Below are 18,617 nucleotides of genomic sequence, written 5' to 3'. Positions count from 1 at the left end.
TTAGGTGTGTGGGGGGGGGTCGAACAGCAGCAATTACTGGATACCGGTCTAAAAAACGTACTATGTCTTCAGTCTTATGTGTTACTAAAGCACAACGTTATACAGTTACTTTCTGCCACATGTTTGAGGGTGACGTAATGTGTGAACTGACCTAGTGTGGTGAGGATATGAGATGAAAATGTGCCAGCTTACATGCCTTTACAAGCTGTAGTTTGACGATTGTGGTTTTTGCTTTATTTGAACTTTTTATACTTTGAATTTGATCAGAGATGTTCTGGGGGGAAATTAAAATGTTGATTCATATTTTTTTTTATTCGTATTGAAAACAGGAGCTGTTGTTAGACGCTAAATATAAGATTTTACTTTTTTCAAATGATTATTTTAGCTGATTGCATCGTGTGTTTGGCCGCAGATCAAGAAGTACTTTGAGCTGGAACCGCTGGCCCGAGGAAAGCGCTGGATCCTGGAGGGCAGCACCACTGACAGCATGGAGGCGGTGAAGGAGAGCTTCGGTCAGTTCATTAGCCTGTTGGAGGACAAAGACACAGAGCCGGCAAGGATATGATGCTAAAGCTGCTAATGCTAGGAGACATTAGCGGTTAAACACCAACACATCCTGCTGGTGCCCATGTACATGTGCACACATGCACTCTCACACACATGCGCGCACACACACACACACACAAGAAAATACAGCAGTTGTTGGTTTCTCTCTGTGAGATGTGTATTGTATGTTATCCTCCCTTCACTGCGGTCTCATTTTTCAAATTGGAAGAGCGTGCACAAGCGACAGTCAACTACTACAGCCTGACAGAGGAGCGCGACTGTTAAACCCACCCAGCGTAAAGCAGTTTGTCAAAAGAAATCACTGAACTTTGCCGACAACAGAAATCTTGTTTACTGCTGTTTGTGCCATTGTGATTAAATCAATGGCATTTGGAAGGTATGGCATTCCTTTGGTCATTATTGAGCACTAAGACAGACAGACACACACACACACACACACACACACACACACACACACACACACACACACACACACACACACACACACACACACAGTGGAGCCCAGGTTGTCTGTAGATATGTTTAACATCTCCACTAATTACTTTACAGGATGTTTGGGTGGGCATGGTTGAAGTTCTTTCCACTGAGAAGTACTGTATGGCTGTCAAGTGTGCTTCTCCTTTTGACTCGGTAACAGCGAATGCCATCATGTGATTGGAGTGCATAGTCCAAAGCCTTGTGTTATGAACGGTAGTTACATATCGGTGTGTCACACCGTGTCTGAATATCTAATCTGAATAGTGTAGTCTGAGTATCTCATGGAGTATCTTATGTACATGCAGACAAGTATATTGCTGTGTACCCTCCTGTGCAGCCATACACAAGTACTACTAATCATGTGACTAGTGTTAGGTGAGTTTATGGAGACATTATTCTTTCAGAGAAAGTGGAAATGAGTTTGAATGCTTTTGTAAATGTGCAACTTAGGATATATTTTCTAGCTCTGTATCTTAACCTCTTAGAGCTGCATTCAGATTTTTTTATATGTCATACACACACGAGTCACACTTAGGAATTTTTTCAAATCAAAGAAGAAAAAAAGAAACAAAAAACAATGATTGACCAGGCTGGATTTCTCCAGAAGTAGAGAAATGTAATGGACTTGGTTGCTTAACACTAAAATTGTCACTTTTGATGATGTTTTTGTTTTTTTACAGTATGTTTTTTTTCTTTTGAATTTGATATAATCCCTTTCAGCATTGGCTTGTGACTGCAGACTCCCATCTGGGTGAAATACAAACTATCAATCAGCCACAGCAACAGCTGCATCTGACAAGTCGCTGTCCGACACACTAATGCCTTCCAACTGTCTGAAGACCCCTCCCCGTCTGCTGTTTATCACGTACCTCTGCCCCACTTCATCCAAACCAACACTACCCCTCCACTCCTGCTCCGCTCCCTGTCTCCATTACTGCTCGATGGGGCTTCTTTGGCCTAGATGAGCCAGTTCAGTGCGGCTGCCCTCAGGTGGACTCCACACCTCTTAAAATGAGTCATGTTCATTGTGCCACAGGTGTGTGGTTGTCCCGAAGATGTGCTTATGAATAATGTTCACCCCTCCTCCTTCCTGCGTACTCTGTATTGTTTGTTGTTATTTTGATTAGTATTTTTGTCAGGTTTGTAGAGATTTAACCACTTTTTGTACCTGATGTGAGAATGATACATTTGTTTGCTTGAAAGCAAAATAAATCTGTTGACTAGGGATCTGTTGGCCTTTTCATGTCATTTCATTACCCAAACCTTTAAAAATGCAGTATTTACATTGTTGTTGTTATTATCTCATCTTGCATTTGTCTCAAAAAAGGCAATTTACGTTTTAAAAGGAAAATTACCGTCACAGTTCTTGTTGGCATTTTGATCACTTTTGCTTCTTAAACTGTGGAAGTAAAACATCTGATACATTTGTCCTCTTACTTCCTCTGAATGCTATCGAGGGGCGTAATGCAGTTATTTGCAGAATAATTGCCGAGCTGTGGAGCTAAAGGGTTTTTGTGCATAAATTTGGTCAAAATGGGTATGAATGGGAAAATATTTGAATAATGGATTATTTGCATTTCATGTTTTAGCACAAAATATTTAAAGAATTGAAAGTTTGCATGTTTTCTTCACAGTACCTCTGGTTTGTGATTTAGCATGACCCGTGGAAACCTGAGCTGAGATAATCAGGAAAATGCAGATGACACAGAGGAGTTTGAGCCAGAGGTTTAAAAAAGAGAGAGAGAGAGTAAGAGAGAGTCAAAGTGGAGCAGCTGAAGAAAGTTCTGAGTGGAAAGTTAACAGAGTGAGACAGGAGTGCCTGATAAATATACTCTTCTCTGTGCTACCTCTGCCTCCCCCTTTCTTCTCCTTTTGCCCTTCTTCCCTCTCTTTCAAATTAACCGTGTGGCTTTAATACAATGTGTGTCATGCAGGTTGCCCTGGCGACTCTTTGATCCTGTTTTCCAGTCTCTGCCTCTGGGGCAGACGTGCTTCTCTTCAGTCTGCTGCACACCAGCTCTGGAAGCTCCTGCAGCCCTGAGACAAACCATGGGCTGCTGCGCTCGTCTCGCTCCCCCTTTTTTCTTCCTGTCGCTCTCACTTTCTATTTTAAGTCCTTTTTTCTCCCTCTTCTTATCTTTTTTCTTTCTTTTTTTTTCTTTTCTTTGCTCAGATTTTTTCCATCTCTCTGTCTCACTCTTGATCGCTCTGCTTCCCTTTGGTCACACCAAAGTAGCCCTCCCTCAGCGTGGGCATGCCGAGTGCCCAGGGGAAGGGAAGAGGCCAGGACCTCAGAGGAGCAGCCCTCCCGGGAGAAAGAAGAGAGGCGAGGGACCTCTCACGCTTCCACTTCTCCCCACTCTGTCTCCATGTCTGTAAAGGTGATTTAATTCCCCTGAAGAAGACGCAGACGGTCTTCTCCTCGCTAAACCTTCACCTGCTCTGCTCATTTAATGCCTGGTGTCTGGCTCGGGGAGTGTCTCGTCCTTGTTGGCAGCAGACCCTCAGTACGAAGCTTCAAAGTTAAACTATCGTCGTCTGTCAAGACTTTTCTAGTCGATTTTCGTTCACAGTACATTACCTAGCAACAATAACCGAAACTGGATGTTTACTGTGATGGAGACAGTACATTCAAGTCTCTGCAGGCATAATTTATAATTTACTAAAATGAATCTTGATTAATGGTAGACAGGAAGGGAGGAAGATGCAAAGAGATCTACAAATCTATGGCAAGCCTAATTGTTGGCAGCAATATAAAGTGAAGGTGTGATTTGTAACAAAAGGATAAAACAAGGAAAATTGCCCTCTAGAGAACGACTGCAGCTGACGCTGCACAGAAGCACGCTGAACTTACGCAACACAGTTCAAAGCTGCCAACCACGAGCAATTATCCGCCATGCGAGGCTGCAGCCTTCATGATAGTTTATCATTTGTCTTTTTGGTTTTGATTTTCTGACATCAAGAGTGCTGCATTCACGTCATTATCTGGGCTTTTTTTTTCTTCTCACATTTACAACTTAGTTACAGTTTGTTGTGTGTATACACACACACACACACACACACACACACTTCAGTTAACAGGAAATCTTCCATCAGGTGCTGTTCAAACACGGCCGGTGTTCATTTGAACATTTAAGGTGCTCCAGGATATTTCATATTGTTGGAAGCAGAAGCTATGTGGGTTTATAAAACAATGTCATGTTTGCAGCATTTCATCTTTTTTAGCAAAACTGTGATGTGAAGTGACGACAAAGCTGCCTGGGTGTGTTTTCTCTCACACTTTCTCTCCCACTTTAATTAAAAACAGGTCAAAGAGCTTGTTTGAAAAAACAAAAACATTATGGAATATATGCTGTTTGTATTTCATGTTACTTCTGTTGCATAAAAGCAAAGAGTAGAATAAGCACACTGTGCTCAGAAGTCCTGAAATGGGTGTCAGAAACAATAGATATCAACAAAAGTACACGTGCAGTTGACTCACATGTTAAATGACAGCATTCATTTAACATGTCAGCATTCAACAGCTGCAGCATTTTTGCCAACTGGTTAAATTGGTTATAATTTAAGCACTTTAGGTACTGAATATTCTTACAAAATATAATTTTATAAGAATATTAACTGGATTATGTTCATATTTTGGCAACTACTACTTAATGTATAAAGATAGAAATTCATGTCATACAGCAAAAGTATAAACAAATGCTATCACACACCACAAAATGAACCCTGTGAGCTTTGTGAAATGCAAATGTGTGACCCGACCGGGAACCTAACTTTCGTTTACAGGACAAACAAAAGCTGGCATGTTTTTTTTAAACTCTGAAAAGAATGCCTCTTTCTCTCCGGCTTCTCCCGTCCAGCGTGTGTGGCAGCGTTTCTCCTGATAAGATCCAGCTAGGAGGTGGAACAGATGTTGCCCTGACATCCATCTGGGCCCTGTACCCCGACTCTGCCTCCCACAGCCGATGCTCTGTGCGGGCCGCTTACCATTCTCGGCCCCTCGTAGTGAGGGGGAAAGAAAAAAGCTCTCCGCCGAGCGTAGAAATCACTTTCGCTCACGTTTAATCTGAGAAAGATACCAGTCTGTAATCAAGCGGGACCTTTGGGTCTATTCGGGGTGTTCCCTCTTTGTTTCAGCACTCTCTTGCCTTCAACACTCTCACACCCCTTTGAACAACAAACACAAATGACGGAAACGCATCGAAATGATGTAAGCTGGTGACGAAATGTACCCGGGACTAAATAATGGTTTCCAGATCTGTGATATGATTGAGGCGAGTCCAGAAATTTGCAGCACCGTGACATTTCCACTGGTGTCACGGCACCAAAAGCGATAGATTTGTTTACCCTGAAGGTGTCAATCTCATATGTTTAAACTTAACCTGATGATTAATGGAAAAGCGGTTGCAGATGAACCACAGTTATGGTGCAAATTTCAAAATCATGTTGTTTAGAGTTTCCACATACGTCAAAATAGGTGGCTCATTTGATGAATAATACATATTAATTAAGCCTTTCTCTTTGAAATTGCTTTTAGGTTAAAAGACAATACCAAAAAAGAAAAAAAATAGTCTCTTGTTAGAGAATATGGGAGTCTTAACCAGAATTGCTTTTAATGAAAAATTCAGCAGTTTCTTAGTAATTCACTCATTTTTAGTCAGCCAGATTTCTGTGTTTCTAGATTTCTCAGAGCTTCCCTCCACTAGACGCTGAAATGTGACTGTAGAGAAATCCCTCCTATCGTGCACGTTGATCCTGAAGGGTTTGTGGTCGAGCCATAAGACTAATGAACAGCTCAAACCTGATAGAAGCTTAACGAGTTACACCCCTGCCAAGCAGTGAGTGAGTGCACTCACGCTTTGCAGCGACATGCCGGGATCGTTATGCCATATGAGTCATCAGAGTGTTTGCTTTTTTACTTTAAACTTTAATTTGACAGTCTTATATTTTAAAAAAAACACACACACACACACAAGAAAAACATGAACATTAGAGAATATTAAATTAGTCTAAATGTCTACATGTAATTTGATCATGTCAGTTAATCAAGTGGAAATTGAGGCCCTTGGGAACCAAACCAGACAGCTGCCACAGTCATTTCTTTCCAGTTAATCCTATTGGAACAAGGAAGTCTTTATTCACATTAGTTTAGGATGACTGGCAGTCAGACTTCCTCATTATCTCTTTATTTTTTGTTTTTCTGCAATGTGGAAATGCAAAAAAAAAATATTTGTCTGCTGCAGGAGCGTGTTAGTGAAGCTTCCCAAGTCTCAAGACCTATAAATCCTAAAAACTAAAGCTCAGGTCAGTGTGAGTGAATTCAGTTTCACACCAGACGTCTTTGTTTAAATTTGTTCCTTTATGGTCCTGTGTTAGAGTACTGACAAAATACTGCTTACCGTCTTACTTTTACACTTTTTCAGGAATATTGAGGTAAATTTGGGTGTGTACCTCAATACAAAATGATCTCCACCAAGTATCCAAAGTTTGTTAGGCAGGAGAAAAACCCCTGTTTTGTATTATGCATGCATTGGGCATTTTGAAACCAAATTTGAGGTTTTGTAAAGGAAACAAAGTAGCACAATATTTACCTCAGGAGTGCTGAAGTTTGTGTAAAATCCTTCAAAGTTAAACTTAAGAAAGTGCTTAAGAAAATATTTGTTAGGACTACCTTCATGATGTTATTTTTTATTTTATTTTTTTTTACCATTTGTGAGTTTTAGATGAGATTAATTTGTTTCTTGCAGGGATCAAACTTTAATCCTCAAACTTTGGAGGAAACCATGCTGTGCTGCTCTGGCCCCTTTGTAGCCACCTAAGCGTCCCTTGTTTTCTCTGCGTGTTTGAATGCCTCATCTGTTGGGTGACTTCCGTGGGATTGCGGCCGGCTTGTCACTGAGATTGTTTGTCCTGGGGACGAGATCTGTGTGAGTCCTGTTTCTCTTCCTCTCTCCTCGACCCGAGTGCTGACGGAGACCCGCATCCCAGGTGGCCCACACATCAAAACGAGGGATTGCGGCTCTTGGTTTTCAGACAAACATCACTCACTTTCTTTGTTGTCTGAGGGACAGGGGGCATGGCGGATCTCCCTTCACCCCTCCCTCACTATCGCCTTCCACCAGCCCACTGCCCCATCCCGCAGGAGCTGCTAAAAGCAAATGTCAGTCAAGGAGAAGGTGTTGCATTCCTTCTAAAGGTCAATTAGTGGTGGCCACTGAAGGATCTGTTTAGTTCTTCAGTGGACTGGAAGTTATAAATTCATTTGCCTTTTTTCCCCCCGTTTTCTTTATGTGATGACACCTTTGTCACATTTCAGTCCACTGCCCTTCCCTTCCTACATACCTGCCACACACACAGCCAGTGTAGGCTGCTGTGAGCGTCATTCATAATGCGTTGCACATGCGAGCTATTGCTCTCTCTGTAATGGGGACCCAGTAGCAGCTTGCAGTTCAGCATCTCCTGACTCATCTGTGCAGGTGATTCCCCCCTCCGTCTCTTCCCCTCCAGGCCTGTAAGGAGTGAAGTGTCTAGGGTACTTTTATGAGTATGACCTTAACATGCTCGTCTCAAGTGGTCTAGACTCAGCGCTCCATTTACTAGAGTCCTCGTCCCACTGATGGCTATCAGAGTTTCTGCTTTTTACTAGTGACTCTCCCTTGTCATAACTCTTTGAAGACTGACAGACATGACGCTCCGACTGTCCTTTTTCGTGGACCTTGTAGAGAATTTACTATCAGAGGTGGAGAAGAACAAGGAATAACAAAAAGAAAGGGCTCTGACATGCACTGCCTCTCTCTGCAGGAGACCAGATGAACATGTGCAGAGTACAGCTGTGGTTTGGCTGCACTCTCAGAAGGTAATGTGGCTTTCATGTAGTGCAGATGCCAGCTTTAAATTACTTTCAACACATATCATGAACATCAGGAAGGATGGATCAGGGCGAAGTTGTGTTTTCTGAGACAGGTGAAATTAAATAATAGATTTACCACCCAGTGGAGTTATTTTACCTAACACAACAATGTGACATTTACTCCATTCGCCTTGTTGGATTGTAGTTTTTACGAGCCTTGGCCTAACAAGCCGATGCAGTGAGTGTGCAGGCAACAGGTGATTAATCAGTCGCTAATATGTAGTAAATATTTAACAGTTGCCTATAAATTTGAGCCTTTTAGACATTATGGTGTGTTTGGTGTGCTGCGTGGCCCAGAGCCAAGCGCTGTAGGTGGATTAGCTCATTGAATCCAAACAGTTTACGGGGAAAGCAGCTCCAGTGACGACACTATGTGGGCAGCTTGCAGCTCTCAAAACACAAACCTTTCACGCGAAAGCGAAAAAGGAGAAAAACTGAGTCTTTCACAGGGACAATCTAGTAAACATAGTTGCTGCGTAGAGAGGGAACACCTGTGTTTTGCCAAACTTTTGGCATGGAGCAGTTTGATCACTGCCGGAGCCATATTTGGTTTCGGGCAAATTTCACGTTGCCGTTAATGCAATGACGAAACGCACCCTGACTCATGCAGGAAACTGCAAAGTCGGTCACTGATAAAATCCGAGGGAACAATAGAAACTGGAGAAAGTGCTGAGATGATTCAGCTTTGCTAGAGTAACAAGCTGTAGATACAAAGTTACATGGTGGGAATAAGATTAGAGCTGAGGCCTGAAATAGCATTTAAGGTGTTGAGGATTAGGGTTAAATGTCAGTAAGGTCAAGTAAGAGACCAGTGTAGCCTGGCTTAGAGATATTAGCTGGAAGGAGCTCGCTGACTGATTGGTCAGCTGTCAGAGTTCTGTGCATGTGTGCAGTTAACACATATCTGTGTACTTACCTAGCTACAGCCTCTTTTTTTTCACTAAGTTTGTTCCCAAATAAAGACTCATGAAACCTCGAGAAAAGTTCAGTTTCTGCGTTTATTTAACATTTAATGAAAGCACAGGACTAAACAAATCCCAGGCTTAAATTCATATCTTTAGTAATGAACAGTCTTCACTTTGTTGTCAGTTTTTAAATGTTTTTTGGTCAATTTGAGAATTATTAAATGCCTCCAGTCTGTTGCTTTGGTGTCACATTGCAGTATCCCCTCTCTGTTTACTGTTTTTCTGAGAACTGAGCCTAAACATCCTCTAATAGGATAAGCCAATTCGAAGACCTCAGAAGAAGAAAGAAAAACTGCTCTCTTTACCTACCAGATGGCCCTTCAGTGTTTAACATCTGTGTAGTCATAACACGTTTATAGTTCTCCTTCTTTTCAAGCTGTAAAATAACTTATTTTTTCCTCTTTTTTTGATCAGAACAATCACTGTTAGATGATCTGATCCTACGCAGATTAAGTTTTAGTTAAATTGTATTTCCTGGGATTGTTTGAATTAAAAAGGTTGTCTGACAGCTAATTGGGTCAGTTATGGAGATTTTGTTTTCTAATTGCTTTACTGCTAATAAACAAGTGATTTTACTCCCCCGATTAAAAGCACAGATATTTTTGGAAGGTCTGTGAACTCATCTAAACATCTAAAAGGGATCCTTTGTAACAAATCAGTCTCAGAGCTTAAAGTGGGGCTATCACAGTGCTTATTTGTGCATTCAGTCACATTAGACTGGGGACCATACCACTGCCCCAAAATTATTGTGACTGTGTCCGATGAACTTGCAATCTTGTTGTCTTTGAAATGGTTGCTTCGAAGATGGGGACCAGGTGTGTGACTGCCTGCAGAAGTGTTCGCCCAGTAAGTTGCCATCTTAAAAGCAACTTTGGGGCTTCAAGATGGGGAAAAAAATGGCAATAAGGTGGAGCAGGTCTGCTATCAGTCAGCATCAGTTTGGGATTTAATGGGGTCAGGCTGGCAATTTCATGCAATCTGTTTGTGATATTACGGCAATCAACAGTGGTAAATCAGCAGCAACTCACAGGTATGTTGCTGTCTACTAAGACAGATTCACATGAGCTGTCCAGCCAGAACCTCACAGATTTAAAATTTGTGACGTAGGTGTTACAGGTTGATACATTTTGCAGGCAATTTACCTGCAAAATGATACAAGTGCTGAGCAACATTTTACATAGGATTTAAATCAGAAGGCAACCAGTTCAGTCACTTCCCCTACTGCAAAGAGAGGCATCGAAGACAAGTTGCGCTCATCAGCGTAGAGTGACGCAGACTGATTGCAACGTGTTGCCAATCTGTCTGCATTTATGAGACAGATTATTAGACAGCAGTTATTTGCGAACCTTTACCAACCCGTCTGACAGTGATTACAGTCAGTTTGGAGTCAGGCGTCCTGGTTTTCCTTACGATCAAAAATGGTCGCCCAGAGGTTGATGGCGTTATACACTCAACCTCTGGACGACCAGAAACTACTGGCAATAGTTTGTGATGTGGCAAGTTTACCGATTGTTTTTTCCAAACTGTAACAAAGTTGATGTCCTATTTTTACTCTAATGTGACTAAGCCATTAGACCAACAACAACCCAAATTTGTAATGTTCCAACTAAAGTGCAACAGCAGATAGATGTATGTTTTGGTTGGCATTTTCTGCTTTTATTAAAAAAAAAAAAGTAATTATTTTAGTGAGGCAAACTCACTATAAGTATATAAAATTGTGTTTCTATTTAGAAATTTCTGCAATTAAACAGGAAGCTTACTGTAAAAGACTGTTTCTGTGCCCGATTAGTCGTGTTTAGTGTTTTGTTTTTATTAAACAGAGCTTACAATGTAATAACCAGTCACAATCCCTGCAGCAGATCCAGTCTACCCATCAACCTAACTGAAATACTCAAATTTGACTCTCTCTCTCTTTAATGGCTGCATCATACATTTAAATAATGGTTTTAACAGCCGGTTCATAATTTTTTACAAATTTATCCTGATGCGGGGGAAAGAAATGAATATTGATGAGCATAAAATGATTCACTTTTGTAAAATACTTGTTAAAGTAGGTAAAATAATTACTGTTCACATTAATGTGCATCAGCAGTAGTAATCCAATAATAATAGAACTGTACGGAACTCGGAGGTGGCTTTTTTTTCACTTAACAAGTCATTTTAAAAACACTGTAATAATTTACAGCCTGGCCTTATATATATCTGTTTCAACAGCATGGTATTATTGCATTATTTAATTATTGGACTGCCATCTTTAGTGTACAGAATGTCATATTTAAACACCACAAACCAATTAAATCCATTTGATTTAATTTTATAGAATCTTGAAGGTGATTTGATCAGCTGATTAAAGCTTTATAAAACAGTAATAACATGTCAACAACAAATCTGAATTTTATTTCTGTTGCATTCACTTGCGCAAAATCCAAAAGTAATCTGCTCAAAATTAGGAGAGTGACACTCTTGTTTTCTCTTCTGTTGCTGCCCAGCGGACAGCCCCACCCTCCAACCCCCAGCCCTCTGAATCAGCCTGGTTCACATACACAAGATTAAGTAGCAAAAGTGACATCCAAGACCAATCGGGCCACCCAAGAGAACCACAACCAGCGGAAAGGCTGTCAGAGCCCCCTTTTGCAACATTAATCTTCAAGCCTCTCCTGCACTGCCAACTCACATCTCCTTCAAACAGGACGGGGAGGTAGAAAACTGAACTTTTCCCTCCCTGAAGGTTTTCTCCTCTCCATCAATTAACTCTTTGGGGGACAATTCATCGTCACCCAGCATGTGCCAGACGACTTCAAACAGAGGCAATATGAATTGCTTTTCCAGACATTTTTAAAAGTTGCACTTCATTTGGCAACGAGGAGATTAGTGTGGACGTGGGTTCAATTTATTATTCACCTAAAGGCCTGCGCAAAGACACGTGACACAAAACTTGCACCAAAAACATGCTGTAAAGTGATTTATGCCTGAGAAAGCTGTTGAGGGCTGTAGAGACATTTCTATGGTCTCTTCTACCCATTAATGGGATGTTAAACATTCACCAGTGGAATTTATCTTGAACGTCAGCGCCCCATTAGAACAGACGCAGAGGCATCGGCATGCTAACTGGCCTACTTTAACCACCTCAGCTACCTTTTGTCTTCTTTACCAATCAATAGCATCTTTGATCTCTTTCAAGGAGGATAACTCTATAGTGTGCTTGTATGTGTGTGGTGGCGGTGGTGGTAGTGGTGCGGGGTGTTATCCTGACCTTCTGTGGGGGTGGTGTCACATCCAACCTGATAGTGGTGTGAATAGGAAAACAGAAAAGATGAATACAGCAACTGATAAATAGCGGAACATGAGTGTGTTATGGTGTGGATGCCTTCAGTCCCAGGAGAGGGCCTTCCTAACCCCGGCCTTTCTTCTGCTGGAGACTTGAGAAGCGAAGGAGGAGGGGGCGGGATGTCGCGCCATCTAACAGCGTTGCTTTGAAGACAGCAACACTGAAATCAAGCAGCATGCCTCAAATATTTCCTGCTACCTTTCATTAACACTCAACACATGGCTGTGCATCTAAGGATCCAGGCTGGTGAGCTTTATACTGTTCTCGTTGTCAACGTTTGCCATAAAAAGACCAAAACCACCAATGAATTGATCTGATTATGTAGTGTGTGCGCCACTGTCGCACATATAATGTTCTTCTACACTCAAGTACCCGTGATGTCCAAAAACACATCAGTGAAACACACTATCACTGCCATTTTTTTTGGTTTCGGTGCCACAGAAATCCAGCCTCCAAATCAGGAATTTCAAACTAATTTTACGTTGTGGGCCACATACAAGCTACTGTGTTTCACTTTTAGTGAAACAACACGATAAATGTGTAAATTCTGGTAGTTCATCAGCCAGACTGTCCTGTAAAGAAAAGAAAAGAAAATGTACTTTTTTCTGTGAACTTACCATGAAAAGCATAAATTTACATAGTAGATAGTGGAAAAACAGGAACTTTTTGTCATTTAATTGTTTATCTATTACTTAATTAATTTGGTGTTATATGAACGAAGGGATATTTTTAAGAGAAGGAAAAAAAAGCTCTAAAATTTGTGAAAATAGAGTTAAAAGTTCAAAATCTGTGCACTCCTTCAGATTTTCCAAAGCCGTCCAGGTTACAAGAGTTTTCCGGGCTGATTCTGGCCCCCGGGCTTTATGTTTGATACCTCTGCTCTAAGGAATAAACCCTATATCAATGCACATCTGAAAATAGTGTCAAACAAATAGGACTGTTTACTCCTGTTAGTGTAAGGTTTGCTGAAGCCATGGAGCCCAGAAGCACTGGGGAACTATACAGCCTTCCTTATCTCAGTCACCTGCTCTTATTTTTTAAAAAGATTTGCCTTCAGTGGAAACCATTGCACTTGAAGCCTAGTAACACAATCAGAACAAAGGCATTGGCTTTAAGATATGCACTAACTAGGATTGGTCGGTGACAATATCAACGTGTCAAAGAAGAAAATTCATTTAAAATTAATTAATGCCTCTCGTCTTATCCTTATCCAGGATTTCAGATCAGCCAGCCTCATTTTAAAATGCAGTCCAGATTTGGATACGATTATCTGGAGAATGCTATCTAATCCACGAGTCTTTGCATTTCCACCTGGTATTAAAATGTTTCTCCTTATCTACTTCCTTCCCACAATTTGTTCTGATATCAAGCTGCAAATTATGTAGGTGTGACTGACTGACCACACATGGTGAGTTTCAGGTAAGTGGAAACAACACAGCTTTTTCTTCCCCCCTTACATCTCTGATAGTTGCTGCTTCTTCCTGTGGTCTCAGTCAGCCTTGTTTTAGTTGGCAAGATGAGGTGGAGTCAGGTGACCTTTCACCTTTTGAGATTGGTTTTCTGTTTTGCTTTTTTCCCGCTCTCTCTTGTTTTTAAATGTGTTTTCACTGTACAGATTACTTTTACACCTGGTTGAAATGAGATCACAGCACCACCTCCACATGTGGCCCGGCTGATAAGTTATCCAGATACAGACTGCCTGTTCATATCAGATGTAAATGAGGTAGGAAATCTCTACTGTCACTCCAGCACAGTAGATGTTAGAGGAGCCTCTGTTTAGAGGGCTAAAACTATCAAATAACTCCTTCAAATTTAAGTTTTTTTGTGAAAATCTTTTTCAGGATAATTCCCAACTGGGCTCAATCAGCTCGCTGCTTCTGGTTAAAATAAATAAATATTGATTTCAATTTTAAGTGTTTCGAATACCTTAAAGAAACTCTATTCAGATTTATTGTACTGGAGCGGCAGACAAAACATACACTCGCTGGACACTTTGTGAGGTACGTTTGCTGGTTCTGGGTTTGGACCCCTTTTGCCTTCAGAATGGCTTCAACTCTTTGTGGCACAGATTCAACAAGCTCCTGGAATCATTACTCAGACATTTTAGTCCATATTGATATGATAACATCACACAGTTGCTGCAGATTTGTCAGCTGAACATCCATGATGCAAATCTCCTGTTCCACCACATCCCAGAGGTCCTCTGTTAGATTGCAATCTGGTGACCGGCGAGGCTATTTGAGGACAGTGAACTCATAGTTATGTTCAAGAAACCAGTCAGAGCTCGTTTAAACTTTGTGACATGGTGCATTAATCCTGTATTATTAGGAGATTTATAAAGGGATGAACATGGTCAGCAACAATACTCGGGTAGTCTCAGTTGGTACTAGGGCACCAACACCGCCAGCCTGAACCATTGATACAAGGTGGGATGGATCCATTCCACTGTGGTCTTCTGCTGCTGTAGCCAATCGCCTCATCTGTGTTTTGAGTTCAGAGATGCTCTTCTGTATACTGTGGTTGCAGTGGGTGGTTATTTGAGTTTCTGCTGCCTTCCAATCCCGTTTGCCCCCTCAAGAAGTCATTTTCATCCAGACTGGATATTTTCTCTTTTTCAGACCATTCTCTGTAAACGGTAGAATGGGTGTGTGTAGATCAACAGTTTCTGAAATACTCAGACCAGCCTGTCTGAAGCCAACAACCACGCCACATTTAAAGTCACTTAAATCCCCCCCTCCATTCAGGAGGTCATCTTAACCATGTTTACATACCTAAATACAGTTGCTGCCATGTGATTGGCTGATTAGATATTTGTGCTAACCTTATAAAATGGGTGGTGGGTGTAGATGGCACACAGGTTTGAGAGGTAAAACTATATCACAGTATCAACATACAGTAAAGTAAGGATGATGAATAATCTGTCAGGACGTTTCCAGCTTTTGCTTTTAAGACCTCGCTCACTCTGTACTTGTTCAGTTTTTCAAGGTTCTTGGCAGGCAGATCACTTCAAGCGTTTTGGAGAGTTTTCAAGTTGTCTTCATGTCTTCTGTCTCTTCATATAATCTCAAGCTGAGCGCATGATTTTTGAGATCAGTGCCGTTGTCGGCGCCAGACCATCTGCCGCAGGACTCACTGTTCTCCTTGTCACTGAAGATAAGTTTTTATGACTCTGTAATTGGGCTTGTTGTCACGAAATACAATTAATTTGGGAACCTCCTTGATAGTTTTGCTTGACTGATGACAACCTAAATATCTAAAACGTTTGGATAGTATTGTATATGATGACATAGTACAGTTTCTGGAAACTCTATTAGGAACTTTTTCTTAGCTGAAATAACCAGACGGGAATGTGCGTTTCTGGCCAATCAAAACAAAATGAAATACCTATGATACGAAATAAATCACAAAAAAACAGAAAGCTATAAATCAGCCCCACTCATTGTTCTTTATTGTTGCCCATAAAGAACTCATACACAGAGATAAGAAGAGATAGTTGGAAAAAGTGCTGTGCTTATGTGCAATTCTGTTGCAGCATCAGTTCTTATAAATTTTAGCCTTTAATGTGTGATTTAGGTGAACTGACACAAAGTCAGAAAGCTCCTTTTATTTTCTTTCATAGGAATCAATCTATGAAAGAAAATAAACGGAGCCTCTTACACAAACCTATTAAAAGGCAAGCCTGCCAAGCTGTTTTTATTGTCTTAGCATGTAATAAGATAATTAGTGCACGAGTCTGTAGTGTACGCAATGATGTAAGAATAACAAACAGCACACTTTAGGTTCTGTTTCACTGTTACTTGCTGTGAGCTCTTGTTTGCATAACCAAAAGTCATCATTAATCTGTGCCTTTCAAAACAAGCTCGGGTCCACACAGTGTTTGTGATGAAAACACACAACAAAGACACACACACACGAGGAAGCTGGTCTTTGGCTGCGGACGAGGCGGCTTGCGTGCCTCGCTGCTTTGGTTGGGGAATTCACAGCAGAGGGCGACCACAGACAGGAGTGATCATCAGGTCACTGAGGGCCAGAAAGCAGCGCACGCGCGCGTGTGTGTGTGTTTGTATCATTTAGAGAAGCTCGGCAAATAACATCTTGGCAAACGTTCAAACTACAACTGTCACGTCCAGCTGCTGAGTAGAAGCAGGATGCTTGGGCTCAATGATGATCTTTATGCTGTCCAACAGGGTGCGGATGGATGGATTTATTTCTCTTAGTTTTATGATAACAGCTTGTAGTCTTCTCAAACAGTAAATAAAACAGTTCAATCAGGATTTCATAGATTGAACACTATTTGTAGAATTATAACTTCTACAGAAGTGTCCAAACTGCTTACATTTCGCTGTCAGTGCAGTTAAATTTGAATGCAGGATTGAAGTGTGTCTCCGACTGCAGCAGCTGCTCGGTGTACGTTCCAGCTGGTGAGGCCAATTATTACTTAACCCATAATACAATAAAACATTATGACACTGTTAGTGACTGAAAACACTACAAAACACTAATACCGGTAATGAGCAGGTGCTTCCCTGGTGCACATCCAGCTCTACGAGCCAGATATGCAGTGTGTGTGCTGTAGTGTAAATACACTAATTTGAGTACAGTGAACTCAACAGTGAGCTGCATACACCAGCAACGGTACCAGGTAGGATGTGAGGATTAAACGATGCTTAGTTGGTACTATATAGTTGGTAAGAGATCCAAGGTGTGCCAAGTAAATATCCCCCATGCAATTACACCAGGAGCAGCAGCCTGAACTGTTTTGCTACAAGGAAAGAATGTTGCAGAAGAGCCTGTGTCAGTTGTAGCTTCAGTTTCTTGTCTCCTGGTGTTGTCTTCTGCTGCTGTAGCCCATCTGATACATTCAGAGATGCTCTTCTGCATACTTTGGCTGTTATTCGTGGTTAAGTTGTTGTTGTCTTCTTATCTGCTCAAAGCAATCTGGCCATTCTCCTCAGACCTCGCTTTGCTAGGAGTTTCTGCAATCTGATTAGATATTTGGGTTAACAAGCGGCTAAGGGGATATGCTCACTCACAATGCTGTATTGAGTGTATATACTGTCGCTGTGAACCTAAAAGCTCAGGCAGCATTAAATCTGTTGTGTCCAAGAGTTTTACAATGGCTTGCTTTGTGGTTGACATCTGTGCTCCAGTTTTGTTGAGTGAAATTCATGCTCTTTATTTGTACAACAAGTGTCACTAAAAGCTGTTTAAGATGTTTGCTATTAGCTGCTTCCCAATCATGCCACCCTCCTGGCCAAATATGGTCCGCTCTGGCTCCAAAAAACCTACGATGGTTCTGACCTTGAGGCTAAAACTGAGGCTTTAAAGGTGACTTCATGGGGAATTAGTCCATCTTTCATACAAAGTCTGTGTCTGATTTTTAATGCTGTGAGCACCACAAACATAATGACTTCCATCTTTATTCACCAGTGTGACAGCAGAGCAAGATTCATGCATAATTAGAAACTAGGAAACAAGGTTACAAGGAGTAACACCATTTTGTGTCTCCTAAGGCCTGAAAGCTCACGTTTACTGATGAGAGTCGTTGCATCGCTGATGTTTGCGTTGCGGCGATGGTCTCGAACAATGCCACTGTGCTGCCATTCTCATTTCACCTAATTTTTTTGTGCTTATAGGCAAAGACTGTAGGAATGCTTTCAACTTTTATGGTACAAAGTTGTGCCAAGAACGTTTTCCCCCGCTGCGTCTCTGAGGGGATTTCAAAGGGGAAAAGCAACACATGCTGTCATTCATGCCCTGCTCTTCAGATGGACCATTACGCTCATATCAGATCGGCACTTTTGATGTGCCGAGTGACAGAACAAAATAAATAGCGAGCACAAGGCTGTGAAAGATTTGCAATGCAGTGCGGTAATTAATGAAGGTCTATACCAATTAGGCGCCCATGATTGGTGTGCGAATATCAGTGCAGTCACGCAGGTTGGGGGACTCGGCGCAAAGTAACACCACTGTTTACTGAACACAAAGAGCAAATACAAGCGCTGGCAACTAGAGCGCTGCCAAGTGTAAATAGCTGGAATTTTAGGGAATTTATGACTAAAGTTCTGAAATTGACCTCCACAGTGAGACCAGCATACTTTTATTGGCTTGTGTTATTTGGCTTTCAGGCAAATAGCATTTCAAGGCCATTGAAACTAGAAGAGTTTGTGTGATTCATGTAAAACAGATCTGATCTAAATCTTATTTTTCAGCATTACAAGTCTTATTTTCTTTTATTTCTGATTTCAACTCATCAGGATTTGTAGCTTTTTACTTGCCATTCGGTTAAATGAATATTCGGCAAGGTTCTAAGATGCTGTTTTTTGTTTTGTTTGTTTTTTTTTAATTAAGAGAAATTAGGCAACATTTT

The 18,617-nt window shown here is 41.2% G+C and overlaps 1 protein-coding gene across 4 annotated transcripts in view; it reads left to right on the top strand.

Moving 5' to 3' along the window:
• Window positions 1-18,617, top strand: part of LOC113033855 (ADP-ribosylation factor-like protein 15) — a 158,725-nt gene that overhangs the window by 100,142 nt on the left and 39,966 nt on the right. For 2 of the 4 annotated variants that reach the window (XM_026188011.2, XM_026188010.2), the window contains exon 5: window positions 413-946. The exons of 1 other annotated variant lie outside the window; for it this stretch is intronic. In XM_026188011.2, the coding sequence (XP_026043796.1) occupies window positions 413-565 (153 nt within the window). In that variant the 3' untranslated portion in view covers window positions 566-946. Of the gene's footprint in view, window positions 1-412; window positions 947-1,764; window positions 2,270-18,617 lie in introns of those variants that run through there. One more of the 4 variants, XM_080308845.1, reaches the window with a different exon arrangement.

Source organism: Astatotilapia calliptera, chromosome 12 (genome assembly GCF_964374335.1).
Source record: "Astatotilapia calliptera chromosome 12, fAstCal68.1, whole genome shotgun sequence".
NCBI lineage: Eukaryota > Metazoa > Chordata > Actinopteri > Cichliformes > Cichlidae > Astatotilapia > Astatotilapia calliptera.
This window is presented reverse-complemented; position numbering and strand designations above follow the sequence as displayed.